Source organism: Pogona vitticeps, chromosome 4 (genome assembly GCF_051106095.1).
Source record: "Pogona vitticeps strain Pit_001003342236 chromosome 4, PviZW2.1, whole genome shotgun sequence".
NCBI classification, from domain to species: domain Eukaryota; kingdom Metazoa; phylum Chordata; class Lepidosauria; order Squamata; family Agamidae; genus Pogona; species Pogona vitticeps.
The window spans coordinates 36,733,000-36,749,750 of NC_135786.1; the positions used below are offsets into that span (position 1 = coordinate 36,733,000).

General features: G+C 41.9%; 1 protein-coding gene across 2 annotated transcripts in view; it reads right to left on the reverse strand.

Annotated features, from left to right (window-relative positions):
* IPO9 (importin 9) overlaps positions 1–16,751 on the reverse strand; it is a 57,025-nt gene that overhangs the window by 13,536 nt on the left and 26,738 nt on the right. For both annotated transcript variants that reach the window (XM_020782483.3, XM_078393312.1), the window contains 10 exons: positions 16,494–16,645; positions 14,678–14,776; positions 14,221–14,327; positions 10,529–10,668; positions 9,685–9,844; positions 9,292–9,518; positions 8,331–8,479; positions 7,434–7,562; positions 4,784–5,059; positions 1,337–1,503 (listed from right to left, as the gene is read on the reverse strand). In XM_020782483.3, the coding sequence (XP_020638142.1) occupies positions 1,337–1,503; positions 4,784–5,059; positions 7,434–7,562; positions 8,331–8,479; positions 9,292–9,518; positions 9,685–9,844; positions 10,529–10,668; positions 14,221–14,327; positions 14,678–14,776; positions 16,494–16,645 (1,606 nt within the window). The remainder of the gene's footprint in view (positions 1–1,336; positions 1,504–4,783; positions 5,060–7,433; positions 7,563–8,330; positions 8,480–9,291; positions 9,519–9,684; positions 9,845–10,528; positions 10,669–14,220; positions 14,328–14,677; positions 14,777–16,493; positions 16,646–16,751) is intronic.

The following is a 16,751-nucleotide window of genomic DNA, read 5'->3' on the forward strand; positions in this document are numbered from 1 at the left end:
TAAGTAATAGCAGACTAACTTTAGGATGTAATCCCATACATGCTTATTATACAAATCCAACTGAACTCAATGGGGCCTGCTTTTTAAGTAGTCAGGTATAGGACCACACTAAAGTAAGTTCCTCACTTTAAAATATGTCTAAAAGTTCAAACTGCACCACTATCGAAGAACTATTTCTAGCAACTAACAATGCAAGGGAGCCATAGCACATGGACCACAACTTGATGATGCAGCACACACTTCATCTGCCAGGGAACTATTACCTAAAACCCTGGAGAGGTGCTGCCGGGGAATGCTGAGAACACTGAGTTAGAGAGACCAATGGCAGAAGGCTGCTCCCTAGGCTTCTGCCGTTATTTCTAGATCTGAGTTCGATAATAATGTTTCATATCTTCAAAGCCTTAAATTTACCAAATATGCCTAAATCAGAATAAAAAAGCCTGATTTTTCTAGGAAGAGTCTGCATAAATAAGACCTTCCAAAAAACACTTCTACAGGTGTATAATAAATACCTGACAAATTTGATTTCAAGATATTTTTTGCTGTAGATGTTTACATTTCTACAGTCTTAACACAACAGTTCTTCTGCCCACTTTAATCAATACACAGACATGAAGACTTAAATAGTAAGATGGCCAAGCAAGAGGTGATCAAAAGTGTTGAGGTGTTAACTGACATTAAATTTAATTCTCTCCCACAATGGCTTTTACACTACTATTCACCATATTTTTCCCTAGTTTGAGAACTAAGCAAGAAAATGGGTCAATGTTTCCATCCTTGTGGCCTGAAAATAACCTGCCAGCAAGTGCTCTTTCTACATTTCATTTCTACCAAGGGCATATGTCTTATGCCTCTTTTGTTTGAATTAAATGGATGGCAGAGGATGACTTCTAAACAAGTCTCAGGTTTCGCTAAGGATTCCACATTTGGCTAAGAATTCTCTACTTTACATTAGCACAATTAAAACCTGAAGACAGATCAAAGTTAGAAAGTGAACTAACAAATAACCAATTGTTGACACAAGGAAACTGCAACATGGGTAGTTTGAAACAAATAAACCTATTTAAGTTTAAGATTACTGAATAAGCCTGTACAAGCCTGGGCTTCATGCACTCTCCATTTCTCTTTCATATGTGAAAGGAAACTTCCATTTTCAATTGAATACACACCATACTGTTCCATTTTAGCCAAGCACAGGAAACAATGGTTAGGCAGTCAACCATTTGTTGTAATAAAACCAAAATCAGCCCAATTTCTATACAATAACACAGAACACTGAAAGGAATGAGCACACTTTGATCTTTGGCACAGACATTATAACTGAGAAATACCTTACCTAACTTTGCCTTCATATTGCCCATAGAACAAATGTTGTCGACTCATCCATTCTGACATTACGAACTCCAAAGCTGGCTTGCCTGTTGGCCCAGGCAGACTGCAAAGGAATTCTAGTAGTGGTTCCAACTGAGAATGAACCAGGTGAGCAAATACCATGATCAAAGACTGTAAAGGAGACAAAGTGATGAGGATATTTTTCTATTTGTATTTTTTAAAGGATCAGTAATTTTAACAATGCTTGAAACTAAACTCAACATGCCACACCAACAGAAGAATTAATATAAATTTAGAGTACAAGATCTGTCACTGAATTTCACTGTAAAAAAATCAATGGATACATTATAAAGCACATCTTCCTTGTCCATCTACTGTTGTTGTTCTAGAGATGTAGTTCATCTCTTCATTTAGAAACCTGCCCACATTCTTTACTGCATTTAAATTACAATTTTAGCAGATATGCCACTACAGAATACTCCAATGATACAGCAATAATGAATGCATATAATACTGAGAACTGTAATAAGGCCTATTTACCGTCTTTTTTCGCTCCATAAGACGCACCTCATTTTTAGGGGAGGAAAACAGGAAAAAATATTCTGGCAATTTCGGCCCACTGGGTCCACGGGGGTGGAAGTGGGGGGAGCCTAGGAAGGGTCCGAGAGTGCCTTCCAGGACCCTTTGGAGGCTCCCTCCACCACCACCCGGGACCAGCAAGGGTGAAATCGCCAGATTCCAGGAACCTTCTGAGGCTTACCAAGCCTCAGAAATGTCCTGGAAGGTTGTGATTTTGCCCCCCCCCCGCTGGCCCCGCGAGGGTGTGGGGGAGCCTCTGAAGGGTCCTGGAAGGCACTCGGACCCTTTGGAGGCTCCCCCTTCCCCCCTGTGAGGCCAGTGGGGCTAAAATCACCAGCTTCCAGGACCCTTCTGAGGTTTTCCAAGCCTCATAAGGGTCTGGAAGGTTGTGGTTTTGGCTCCCGTTGGCCCCATGGGGGGAGGTTACGAAGGGTCCTGGAAGGCACTCTCGGACCCTTCTGAGGCTCCCCCCGCCTTCCCCCCACTGGGCCCTGGGGAGCACTGTTTTACAGTATTCACTCCATAAGACGCACACACTCCCTCCACTTTTTTGGGGGGGAGTGCGTCTTATAGAGTGAAAAATACAGTAAATATTAAATGGCAAATTGCTTTGCGTGCTAACGTTTGGATTGGTTTTCAACTGCAAGAGTTCTTTTATGTTCTGCATAGTACATATCTTTCTCTTGTTCAAATAACTGCAGTTTTGTTTTGCTGTTGCACAGATATATTCATTTTTCAAGTTTAATGAAGTTGGGTGTTAGGTTCTTCAGCTTTACCTGTCAAGACTGCAACACTGAACTATTGAGAAACAGAGATAATCTAGAAGTGAAACATCCCTACACTCACCTGATAAGGGAAATGTCAAAGTTTGAAATTTTGCATAAATAAACTATTAAACGATTAAGGGGGTATAAGAAATATAACCCTGGAAATTTGAGATGTGATCATAAATTGGAGATCTGAATAGCAATCCATTGCCTGTCAGATGATCCTTTATGGCAAATAGCTAGTTTCGCTAAAGTACCAAAATATGTGTAACAGTCTATTAGATCTGCACGACTAGCAAAAGACATTGTAAGTGAATGGAGTTTATTACTTTAATGAAGCATTCATTTTGCTAAATTAGCAATTGTTCACATTTTTTATCAGCCATTCTCTGCTCATATAGTGGACTTTATGGAGTTTTGTATTGGTCTTGCTATTAATGCAATCTGCAAATTAGGCAGGAATATGTTAACAAAGATAAGGAAATACAAACATCATATTCGGATAAAAGGGCTAGTGTAATGCAAGCCAAAAGCCAGCAAGGAGTCAAAAAGACCCAAGCCAAGAAGCCAGGGAGAGGAAGAAGAAACTACCAGAACATGCAGCAGCAACACAGAGACAGAACAGACAACAAAATCATAGATATTCCTCTACAGATTTAAATTTATAGGTGCCTGGGTGAGCTCTTAGAAAACTCAGTGTTTTTCACATGTGTGTTTCTAAGTAAAATACTACTACTTTTATAGACTTTTACTTTAAAAACTGCAGTCTCTGCTTTTCACCTGCAGCTGAAAATGTATTCATTATATATGTGCACAGTAGTGCCTCGACTTAACGTATGTCCCTACTTACGACCATTTCAATTTACGACCAGCTCCGGCCGCAAAATTTTGCCTCAACTTGTGGCCGGAGCATCCACTTATGAACACAAAAAGGCAAGGGGGAAAAGGCGGGAAATTCAAATTGCTAACCGTTGGTGGCGAAGAGGCTGCTTCTTTGTACAATAGCTCTTTCGCTCCAAGGGTTAGAGCAGGAGTCAGGGAACATTTTTAGGGTCGACATTACAGTACCTCTTGATTTGAAAGGAAGGGAGCGGCCGCCACAGCCCTGGGCCAGGCTCAGCCTCTTGGCGCCAGGATGCTGCCACCCCACGCCCCATCCCCGGAGGAGCTGGGGGAAAAAAAATAAAAAACCCAAAAAGGTCTCTTGCACCCAGGGCTGTCCATCTGCAGGGGAGAAATTGAAGAGGCACCCGGCCAGAGAAGCCGGGAACCGGGCGGCAGGAGAGAAAGAAAGCCTCAAAGGCTGGCCGACGTGAATGGTGGAAGTCCGTCTGGAAGAGGCGCCCGGCTATTGCCCTTGGCCAGGAACCCCTCACCCTGAGGGGGGCAAGCGGGAACTGGTAGTCCACCACCCAAAGTGGGGGCAGTTCCAGAGTAGGCACCCACCTGCCCGGATCCGCCCTGGCCAGGTCTCCGGCCCTGTTCACTTTGACCAGCCTTCTAGGCTTCCTTTCTCTCCTACTGCCGGGTTCCAGGCTTCTCTGGCCGGTGCCTCTTCAGTTTCTCCCCCGCACACGGACAGTTCTGGGTGCCAGAGACCTGTGGGAGCCCCAGCAGCCCCAGCATGTTCCTCTGGGGCTTGCAGTGTTTTATTTTCTGTTGGGTTTTTTTTTTTGGCTGGAACGGATTAATCACGTTCCCATCCACTCCTATGGGAAATGGTGCTTCGACTTACGACCATTTCGACTCATGTTCCATCTTCTGGAACAGATTATGGTCATAAGTTGAGGCACCACTGTAACTTTAACAGGTAAAAGCTTACAACTAAAAATATTCTTCTGATTTAAGTTCAGAAGCTCTGCTACATGGAATATCTTGTTACAGGGGCAACTTATAAACATGTGAATTCAATCCAGAGATTACACACTCATTCATACCTATGATACCATATGGTTGTTGATTGCATTGATAATCAAATCAGGTTTGTGCTCAGAAAATTCCTAAGGTCTGTTTTATGTATAAAGTTTTCCTTACACATATTAAAGAATAAGGGTAAAGAATTTCATTCTATTTACCAAACTTGTATCTGATCTCTAATTTCTTACCTGCATTACAGTAAGTGTTTCAGCCTGCTGCATTTTACTAAGAATTGCTCTCAGAATCTGGTCCAAATTCTCTCCCAATTCACTTCCTGCTTTGGAAATCAATGTGGAAACTAACCTGCCTACAAAGGCAGCTGTGAACTCTGAGGTGCGTGGGTCTAGAAGGTGACTCACCACCTGCATCACATACCACAATCCATTGTGGCCTTGTTCATCGTGCCACTGAGCAATTTGTTCCAGAGCTACTGAGATGTATGCACGCAAACACTCGCCACCATTCTGAATGAAAAGAAAAGCACTTAATTGGTGATTCTGTGTAAGTGAAACAGCAATTAAAATGTGTAAGATCTTTTAATATGACTTTATTCACTTCCTTTTTGCACCAAGTCTCCAGTAGAGAGTCAGGACACATGTATGCATGCTATTAAGTAGTTTCCATTTTGCACAAACTGCTCTGAGATTTGTTATGACAATGTTTTGCAATGAGGTTAGAGAATGGTCTGAAGACACATAATGTAGCTCTGGTCCTGTATGCATCTGAAAGGAAGGCACTAACCTTGAATCATAATTAAGTGGCTCTGTGGTTAACCTACAAGTAGCCAGCTCTTAAGGACTCAAGAAGGGAATCAAATATGTAAGCATCTAATATTTACATACTAAATCCTCACCTACTCTGAAACACAGGCATTATAAAACCAGTGCTAACTTTAAAAGATACTGTTTAAAACAGGGGTCTCAAACATGTGGCCCAGGGGCCATTTGTGGCCCACTGGATGATAGTTTGCGGCCCCCGCCTTGCTTGCCCCCCCGAAGCGCCCACGCGTCCCCTGCTGTCAAGAGTCAAAAAAAGCCTCGCTTTGCTCGCCGGCTCTCCCCAAGACAGCGCCTCTTGCACCCTCCATCTGGAACTGCAGCCTGCCAGCCAGTCCGCCTGTCTGCTGGCTGGCAGGCTGCACTTCCGGATGGAGGGTGCAAGAGGTGCTGTCTTGGGGGAGAGCCAGCGAGTGAGGCGCACTGCCAACCCTTTTACCTGAGCACCTGAGCCACCGCCAAGCGATGCCTAAGAGTGGAGCTTACTCCCAGCCTGTCCTCAAAAAGCGCCTCCAACAGTGCCACCAGCAGCAGCTGCAGCTGCCACCTCTTCCAGGGAAGCGGCTCTCTGGATCTTTCTCTCAGCACCCCCAGCACCAGCTCGGCCAGTGGCTGCCTCAGCACCCAGCAGTGCTTCCTTCTCTTCTGAGCCTCAGCCAGGCTAAGAAAACTCCTGGGTGGCTTCCTTGGGCTCTTGCTCCATTTGGCGGAAAATCTGATGTGGCCCAGCCTCACCCAGACTCTGCCTCCAGCGGCCCCCAGGTAAATTGAGTATGAGACCCCTGGTTTAAAGGATTCCAGAACAAACCAATTTACAGTGGTGCCTCGCATAACGATGTTAATTGGTTCCGGAAAAAAAAAAACATTATGTGAAAACATCGTTATGTGAAGCACCGTTTCCCATAGGAATGCATTGAAAACCGGTTAATCCGTTCCAATTGGAACGGATTATCCGGTTTTCTCCCTCCCCCTGCGGCTTGGTTCTGACCCACGGCGGCTACCTCAGCCATGGCTGGACTCCCTAGAGTCCGGCCATGGCTGGTGTAGCCACCGCGGCTTGGATCCAAGCCGCGGGGGAAGGGTGGTGGGATTGGAATGCCTTTCAGGCATCCCGGGCTTGGATCCCACCCGCCGCCGTTTACCCAAGGGTAACCGGCGGCGGGTGGGATCCAAGCCCCGGATGCCTGAAAGGCATCCCAATCCCACCACCCTCCCAGCCTCCCCCCAAGGCTTGGATCCAAGCCGTGGGGAGAGGCTGGGTGCGGACACCCCCCCACCCTGCAGCCGCTGCTTGAAGCCTCCCCGTGTCGCTTTCCCCAGCTGTTCTCGGACTTCCAGGCGTCCGAGAACGGCCAGGGTAGGCGGCGCGGGGAGGCTACCGGTATCGGGGACAGGGTGGGGGGTGGATCGGGAAGCTTGAAGCCTACCCGCGCCGCTTACCCAGGCCATTCTCGGACTTCCAGAACAGCCTGGGTAAGCGGCGCGGGTAGGCTTCAAGCTTCCCGATCCACCCCCACCTTGTCCCCAATGCTTGAAGCCTCCCCGCGCCGCTTTCCCTAGCCGTTCTCGGACTTCCAGGCGTCCGAGAACGGCCGGGGTAGGCGGCGCGGGGAGGCTGCCGGCGGTGGGGACAGGGTGGGGGGAGGGTGTCCGGAAGGCTTCCAGGCCTTTGCATTCCCATTTGTAAGCTGAAGAACCACCACTTGTATGTAGATACTTTCTGTGATCACATGGCTCGCATGACTAGACATGGAATGCAATTACCTTCCTTGACTATATTATACCTTTTAAATGCTTCTCCCTTTTTCCCCACCCAGTCACTAATTGCGACAAACAAAATCACAGAAAAAAAGAAAGAGGCAGATAGTACTTGCTAATTCCAGTTCTGCTGAGAATTATACAAGGTAAGTTGCAATTATAAAGGGTATGCCTAACTTGTCAACTTGTACTAATAAAAGTAATTAAACATGCTATTGAATTGGAGACTTGATTACATATGCTTATAAACACCATGTGACCTAAAAAACTTCCCCTCTTCTCAAAAAAGAAAAAACATGATTACCTGCATAGTAGCATGGTCATCTGTGTGCAAGCTACACTGAGCCACAGCAGGAAAAGCTTGACATATTAAGAGCTCTGAAAGAGGGGGTTTAGTATTTCTCACAACAGTTGTTAAAATGTCTATCGAAGTCTAAAAAACAAACAAATCAGAAACAGGAATAAATTGTAAAATAAACAGGCTGAAAACAATAGGCTGAATTTATCCCCTGCTTACTAAAATCAATATTGAAAGAGCAGGAAATTTTAGTTCCTGATTGAGAGCTGTTTATTTCTGTGCTAAAGAAATGAAAACTGGCACTCAAATACATATTTTTCAATTAATATTTCATAATTTTTGCCTAAAAAACCCAGGGATAACAAATCAGTTTTCAGGAGTCACTTTTATCAACTTGGAGTTACCAAACCAACATTCCTGAAAAGGTGCTGTAAGGTGGATTTAGACCACTGGTTCTTAACCTTGGGTTACTCAGGAGTTTTGGACTGCAACTCCCAGAAGCCTTCACCACCAGCTGTCCTGACTGGGGTTTCTGGGAGTTACAGTTCAAAAGCATCCGAGTAACAAAGGTTAAGAACCACTGATTTAGACTAAAGTACTTCAACTTAAGCCACACTGATTTCAACAAGAGCTACGCTCAATCCATTCAAGTCTGTATCCAATCCCATGCTAATGAATGGTCAAACGTTTAATTCAAAAAATAATTACTAAAATGAGTCCCTTGGACCTAGAAGAACAAAGATGAATAGCATGTAATTCCCAGAATAAATATACGCTTTCCCCAGTGATGACTAAATGCATTTTCCAGAGCTAGCATGGGAATGAATGTTTCTGTTTCCTTTTGAGAAAAGCTGGCCAAGACATAGAATATCTCTCATTTTGAAAATGTGTCCAAATACTTACAGCACAAAGCCCTGCTGGAATCTTATCAGCAGGAGCCTGCATGATACTAACAAGAGTTGGGATTAATCTCATCTGCATTGCATCTTGGCAAGCTTCTATTTGTGCTAATTCCTTAAAGATGTCTTGGGCAAGAGAGGCCACAACAGGATCTAAAGGAACAAAAAGCATCAATTGCTACTGAGGATTATCTAGATAAAAATCACAGAGTTAAAATAAGTTTAGTACAATTGATACTAGATTTTTAAAAAATGCTCTTCTAGGGCATCAGATAGAATGTTCCTATCCATATAAGTATGGTCACATTTGTTTCAAAGTGTTGAAGAACAAAAAGAGAAGACAAAACTTCAATAGCTGATGCTCTTACTTCAGGTGTTACATGTAGGGAGAAAATAATAAGAACCTCAGGATTCTAGACTAATGTTTAAGTGAATTCTTCCATATCTCTTATTCTTAACACATTAGACTATGTGAAGAGTCTGTGAAATCATAGTATTTGGTTAAATTACAGATCTACAGTTCACAATAAGGAATATTAAACTTTTTGATGTAATAAGCTAAATCCAATTATTACTCTAAGTGCAGTAAACAAATTGAATCAACAGGACTCTGGTAAATCAACATTTAAGTCGCAGCAATTCAACCAGTCGATTCTGATTGGCGTGAACAATTACTTTTATCCACAATAAAGGATTTCAGTGTAACATTTAAAGTGTGTTTGCCTTTGTTGAAACAAGAATGAAGAACAAACAACAAAGTTTGTCGACAGAAAACCACAAAATATCAGGAGGCTTCAATATTATCTTTCATAAAATACACAGAAAAAGCAACTGATTGTATAATCCTGTAATCAAGCACAGTTTTTCTTTCAAAGATATTTTGACTGATTTGGCATTTAAACGAAAATCGTTGAAGATGAGCTATATCCATAATTACATCACCAAGATACTGTCTGGGCACATACCATTACTATACTTGAGAAAGATTGCTATGGTGAAGGGACATATCTTGTTCTCTACACTTGCTGTAAAGGCTGGATCTACTGTGCAAACAATGCAAAGGGTTTCCATCACAAGATTCAGAACCTCTGAACTAAATTGAGCTGCTAAATGGATTAGTCCATCAAGGATACTGGGAAGGAAAGGCTGTAAGACATGGGTGCTGTCAGAAATCTTCAGCTGGTCACAATAGCTAAAGGGAAAAAGATCAGGAAAGTCAGTAAAATTGTAACACTGTGCAACACAGCTCATAATCACACATTTAATATTACAGATCCAGTACCTCATCCATCATACAAAATTCTTCAACATAAGATCACAAATCAACCAAACTATGTCTTATTTCCTGCTCTACATACCCCCAAATAGCCCTTACTGCAGAAATTCGCACGGAAGGCGGTTGAGTTTCATGAAGACCGCTGACTGTAGCTTGTAGGAACTGCTGGATAAGTTCTGGAGACATTGCAACTGTGAATCGACTTGCAGCCCATAAAGCACGACCAAGCAGAAAAGGAGACACTAAAAGAAAAAAAGATGTTTATGTTAGTGCTGATTATTTTCACAAGGATCATTAAAAAGCAAGGCTCTCTATATAATTGAGAAGGGCTCCTTACAGGGATGGAAGGAACAGTTAAGATACCTCATTATTAACATATGTGTCCACACAATCTTGCCACTGAAGTATCCAAGGCATGAAAAAATAATTCTTTAGTGTACCTGAAAACCTCTTCCTTCGTTGTACGCTGCAGAGAGATAGAATGGGGTGCCATAACAGTGCAAGACAGCCAGATAGTCAAAGTCTCTGGACAAATGTACACACCCCTCCTCTTTCCTTTATGGATGGCAGAGACAATAGAGGTACTGTACAATGTTTCCAAAGCTAAGAGTTCTGAAGGAGTGGCAAATTTCCAGGGCATGTGGAGATGGAGGGGAGATAGAAGCCACTGACTGTCCTGTTTTAAACTCTCATTAATTGCCATAATTAAAAATAGATCTTTAGTTTAGAGTTCAGTGATTTATGAATTAATTTTGGCATGCATGCAAATGCAAAGGTAAAATTAACTTAAACCTAAGAAATCCTTTGACTCAATTTATATGCATAATAGCACACAGTCCCAACTAATTTCCCAATGCCTTGTATCATAAATACTTAGTTGAACTTTTGTTCCTAGGCATCAATCAATAATTCAAATGATGAAGTACCTGACAAATTGAGGTCTGCAAGAACAACATTTGTTAGAAATCCATGCATATCAAAGTGTATTCTGCCATTCTTCACACTGTCTGTGATAAGAGATTTGACTGAACCTAAAGCCAGCATGCAAGCTTCATGTATCTTCCACCTGCAAAATACAAGTGACTTAGGTTTTCCAACACTCACTTTTCTAATTTACTTCCATGGAAAAGTTAAAGTAGTTTTGTTACCATTAATAACAATAAAATATTAATAACATGTATTTATAAAAACTGTTTAGTACATACGTAAAATAAAACATACCAGGAGTTTATTATAATGTATATGGTTTACAATATACTTCAAATGAGAAAGGTATCAGAAGTTGTGCATACTATAGAATGCTATACCTCTGATATCCAAATTATTCTCATGTGCTTGAGATGCTGTTTGCTAGAAATGCAGCTCATCAGAGCTAGACTGGATTCTCTTGGATGGAAACTGAAGATGATTAAGTCCGAACGGACTGAAGTAAAGGGTATTTTCAATCACATCATTCTTCAGTATTTATCTTTATGAGTTAGCATTAATCGTTTTCTGAAAAATACCTTATAAATAATCTGTTTAAGGTATGAATAATCACAGCTGAAAATAGTGAAACCTTGTCTCTGATTTAATAAAAGTGAGAGTTGAACTTATTTCGAAAGGTAGAGTTTACAAAAGGGGTGGGCAAAATGCAGCCTGCAGGACACATGTTGCTCCCCAGGGGCATTTTTGCAGCCTGCAGGATCACCCTAGAGCCTCAAAAAATTGTATTTTGCCCCCCCCCCAAGAAAAGCCCCAAAAGACTTTGTCTACTTCTTATTTGACCCAACTCCGGGAAGCAGTGGAAAAAAGGAGGGCCTGGAGGGCTCTGGTCCATGGGGTCACGAAGAGTCGGACATAACTTAACGACTAAACAACAACAAACTTTTTATTTACTGGACAGACCATGCACTACTTATAATGTGCTGAAATGAACAAGATTCTGACCCTTTGCTATTGTTGTTCTTTAGTTGTTAAGTTGTCTCCAACTCTTCGTGATCCCATGGACCAGAGCATGCTAGGTACTCCTATCTTCCACTGCCTCCCGGAGTTGGGTCAAATTCATGTTGGTAGCTTCGATGACACCGTCCAACTATCTTGTCCTCTGTTGTCCCCTTCCCCTCTTGCCTCCACACTTTCCCAACATCAGGGTCTTTTCCAGGGAGTCTTCTCTTCTCATGAGATGGCCAAAGGATTGGAGCCTTAAGATTCAGGATCTGTCCTTCCAAGGAGCACTCAGGGTTGATTTCCTTCAGAATGGATAGATTTGATCTCCTTGCAGTCCAGGGTACTCTCAAGAGTCTCCTCCAGCACCACAATTCAAAAGCATCAATTCTTTGGCAGTCAGACTTCTTTATGGTCCAGCTCTCACTTCCATTGTTACTAAAAACCGCATAGCTTTGACTATACGGACCTTTGTTGGCAAAGTGCTGCTTTTTAAGATGCTGTCTAGGTTTGTCAGGGACGTGGTGGTGCTGCAGGTTAAACTACAGAAGCCTCTGTGCTGCAGGGTCAGAAGACCAACAGTCGAAAGATCGAATCCACGCGACGGAGTCCGAGCTCCTGCCAACCTAGCAGTTTGAATGCATGCAAATGCAAGTAGATAAATAGGTACCACCTCGGTGGGAATGTAATGGCGTTCTGTGTCTAGTTGCACAGGCCACGCTGGCTCTATGGACATGACTGGCCTAAATATCAAGGGGAACCTTTACCTTTACCTAGGTTTGTCATCGCTTTCCTCCCAAGAAGCAGGAGTCTTTTAATTCTGTGGCTGCTGCCCCCATCTGCAGTGATCACGGAGCCCAAGAAGGTAAAATCTGTCACTGCCTTCATATCTTCCCCTTCTATTTGCCAGAAGGTGATGGGACCAGTGGCCATGATCTTACTTTTTTAATGTTGAGCTTCAGACCATTTTTGGCACTCTCCTCTTTCACCCTTATTATGAGGTTCTTTAATTCCTCCTCACTTTCTGCCATCAAAGTGGTATCGTCTGCATATTTGAGGTTATTGATATTTCTTCTGGCAATCTTAATTCCAGCTCGGGATTCATCCAGTCCAGACTTTTACATGATGTATTCTGCATATGTTAAATAAGCAGGGAGACACAATATACAGCCTTGTCGTACACCTTTCTCAATTTTGAACTAGTCAAGTGTTCCATATCCGGTTCTAACTGTCCCACATATAGATTTCTCAGGAGATAGGTAAGGTGGGTCAGGCACTCCCATTTCTTTAAGAACTTGCTATAGTTTGCAGTGGCCCACACAGTAAAAGGCTTTTGCATAGTCAATGAAGCAGAGGTAGATGTTTTTCTGGAACTCTCTGGCTTTCTCCATAATCCAGCGCATGTTAGCAATTTGGTCTCTGGTTCCTCTGCCCCTTCGAAATCCAGCTTGTACTTCTGGGAGTTCTCAGTCTACACACTGCTAAAGTCTGTCTTGAGCATAACCTTACTAGCCTGTGAAATAAGTGCAATTGTATGGTGGTAGTTGGAGCATTCATTGGCACTGCCCTTCTTTGGGACTGGAATGTAGACTGATCTTTTCCAATCCTCTGGCCACTGCTGAATTTTCCAAACTTGCTAGCATATAGAATGTAGCACCTCAACAGCATCATCTTTTAAGATTTTAAATAGTTCGACTGGAATGCCATCACCTCCACTAACTTGCTGTGAGCCGTGCTTTCTAAGGCCCACTTGACTTCACTCTCCAGGATGTCTGGCTCAAGATCCGAGACATCCAGATTTTTCTGGTATAATTCCTCTGTATATTCTTGTCACCTCTTCTTGATGTCTTCTGCTTCTGTGAGGTCCCTACTATTTTTGTCCTTTATCATGTCCATTTTTGCACAAAATGTTCCTTAAATAGTTCCAATTTTCTTGAACAGATTTCTGGTTTTTCCTTTTCTATTATTTTCCTCCACAGTAGTGCCTCACTTAACGGGTGCCCCGTTTAACGATGAAATCGCATAGCGGTGAAGATTTTGCGATCGCTTTTGCGACACACACACACACACACACACACACACACACACACAAGTTTCTCATGAACTTGGCCAGTGGAAAAAACTGAGCAACAGGACCTCTTGTCATCCATTCTATCATTTATCTGGATATCCTCTAGTAATCTATATACCCACTAACAACGTTGTACTATTTGTGGAAGAGAAATTAACTAGTAAAGTCAATATTTAAAATAGAAACAAACCTAGCAGGTTATTTAGATCTCCTAGGACAAATTTCCTCCAGGTCACTGAACTGAGTTTTATGAGTTTGTCCACTAGAGCCTCCAAATCACGTGCAAATGGCAGTAAGTAGGAAATTACTGCACATGTAATTTTATGCTTATTTTCTAACCTAATTATTCAATTGTGGAACAAAATCATGATTATTTTTAGTGTATGTTAAATTTTCTAAGGTATGACTGACTAATGATCGCTTCAGAAACTGCCTTAAGAATATAGAAGCCACTGCTCTGGATCAGACCCAAAGACCTATCCAGGCCAGGATTCTGGTACCATAGTAGCCAACTAGATGCCTATAGGAACCCCATAAACTAGTGCACCCTCCCATTCATGTTCCCCAAAGACTCATACTGAAAGGCATACCAACGCTGATACTGAGGACAAAATCACTTACCAGTGTTCAGCCCCACTGTTCTTTGCCTGCTCAGCTTCTTGCAAGTGTCTTGTGGCTGCTGCAGCCAGAGCTGTTGCACTCTCATTCTGGAAATCAGCTGCCACAGCCTAAAAAAATAGGGCAATAGCTGCTATTTTGTGTAGAAGGCAAAAAAAAAAGACTTGCCTATTATTGTATCTTGCTGATAACCAAGCTAGAAGTCGTAGTGCATGAACATAGTGTAGAGGTTACAGATAGTCAGGCTCCAAGTTAAATATCTATATGGTAGAGGAAAGCTTCATGTGAAACATCAGTCTCTGGTTTATCATTACTTTTAAGCCGGAGGTAAAGAACCTGTGGATATCACTGGACTCTAATTTCCATTAGTCCCAGCCAGCATGCTCAACAGATAGTATGATGACTGTTACCTGGAGGGACCTGATTTAGATCCTTTGGAACACTGCATATTCTCCCTTACCAGCAATAAGTCCTGTGCAGCAATTCTAACTGTATAAGAAAATGTATCATCATCTTCATCTTCAACAAACTGTTGTGGGTTTGCAGTCCAGACTTTTATCTGAAAAGAAATCAAATTAGCTCAATAATTTATAGAAGAATAACTGCCTTTCAAGACTAACTAAACCAATTGTTACATATTGACAATTGTTTTATTTCCTATTTTGTTTTTTTATTCAGCACATTAATCACTGCATGCCATTAAGTCGATTCAGACTTATGGCAGCCCTTCCCAAGGTTTTCTAGGTACAGAGTAGTCAGAAGCGGTTTTTCATTCCCTTAGGGCTGTGCAGCTTGCCCAAGGCCACACAGGCTGGCTCTTCTCCCTGGAGGTACAGTGGGGAATTGAACCATCAACCTCTGCCTCCACAGCCAAATACCCAACTCACTAAGCTATCTAGACAGTTTAACTCAATGATTTTTTTTGTCTGTGGCTTTACAAGACAGGAGGTACTATGTCAGGCAGCACCTTTCTGACCCCAAATCCAAGCTTACAAAAAGCCAAACAAACATGAAATCAGTCTTCCAACATATCAAAGATGACTTGACTACCTTAAAAAAAAACACTATTATGCAAAATCCCCAGACTACTCTGTACATTATCTGCATTCTCATGCAGGTGACTTCTGGAAAAACAGAATGAGCTTCTGATACAATTTCTCCTCACAAAAAGCATGTTTTTTTCCATTTCTCACATTCTCCTGAGAAATGTAGGCAGAGTTGGCAATGCAAGATGATAACAATAAGAATACAACTCCTTCTCTTGCTGGTATACTCAAGTCTCCCCAAATGCTCCACCAATTCTTTTGCTTTTCAGTTATGTGCTGTTAAGCATCATCACGTTATACGAAATTGGTGAAGGGTATATGAGACTTCCAATTCTCAATTTATCATGGAATACATATAAAGAATTAGTGACAAGATACCACAAATGCAGAAACCCTATTGGTGTTGGCATGTTTGTATAATATCCTGCAGCTAACCGTGGCTAATTGATGATAAGGATGTATGACAGCTATGCGATTAGCTGTGTGACAAGGTACTCATCACTTAGCTACAATCATGACAAGTTACATAAATTTTACGTGAACACCTATAGGATTCTGTTATATTAATGAAAGTCAGTAACCTTGGTATTTTCCATTTGCAAAGGTAATTGCAACAGCTTGAATATGTTTCTCCTAACCTGTCTGAAACATCTGTTACTCAAAAGTGGAATATACCATTAAATCAACATTTCCCCCCAAAACAGCATTATAAGAACATAAGAAGAGCCCTGCTGGATCAGGCCAAGGGCCCATCAAGTCCAATGTCCTGTATCTCATAGTGGCCCTACCAGATGCCTCTGTGAGCACAAGAGATAACTAGATAGCTGTCTCCTGATACCCCTTCCCCTGCATCTGGCATTTGGAGGTACCTTCCTTCTAAGCCTGGAGATTGTACATTCCCATCACGGCTTGAGTGAACAGTTACATTAACAGCAGCAAAGGCAGGTGTTACACAATCACTGTATCTCAACCAATTATTTGATAAAAGCCAGAAGTGAAAAATATTTTTCAATTATCACTCATAGTGTGACAAGAACCTCTTTCTCAAGAAAAAATACACCTTCACACCAATGTTCTAACATTCTTACAGGCCTATTTCAAAACTGAAGACTCTTTAAAGGAACTGATATGGATGCTGTATTTTCTAACACTAATTAACAGCCAAGTTTAAAATATGTATAAAATGGATTTTAACTTTTTAACAAAGTAATGTATAGAAAACATGCTTACTTGTTCTTCTGTGATTTGCATATAAAGAATGATGTAATATATTAATTCTGGCAAAGCCTTTTTTACTGTGCTTTTAAACTTGTGGTTTTCCAAGAGAGCATGAACAAATTCAAATATACTGAAGACTAGATTTTCAAAGCCCAAAACTTCACCTAAATTTGGAAGAAAATAAAAATAAAAAACAAGGAGACTTAACATTTTCTGGCATGAAAGAACTAAGAAACACAATGAAAAGCTTTCTAATAATTATTTCATTGC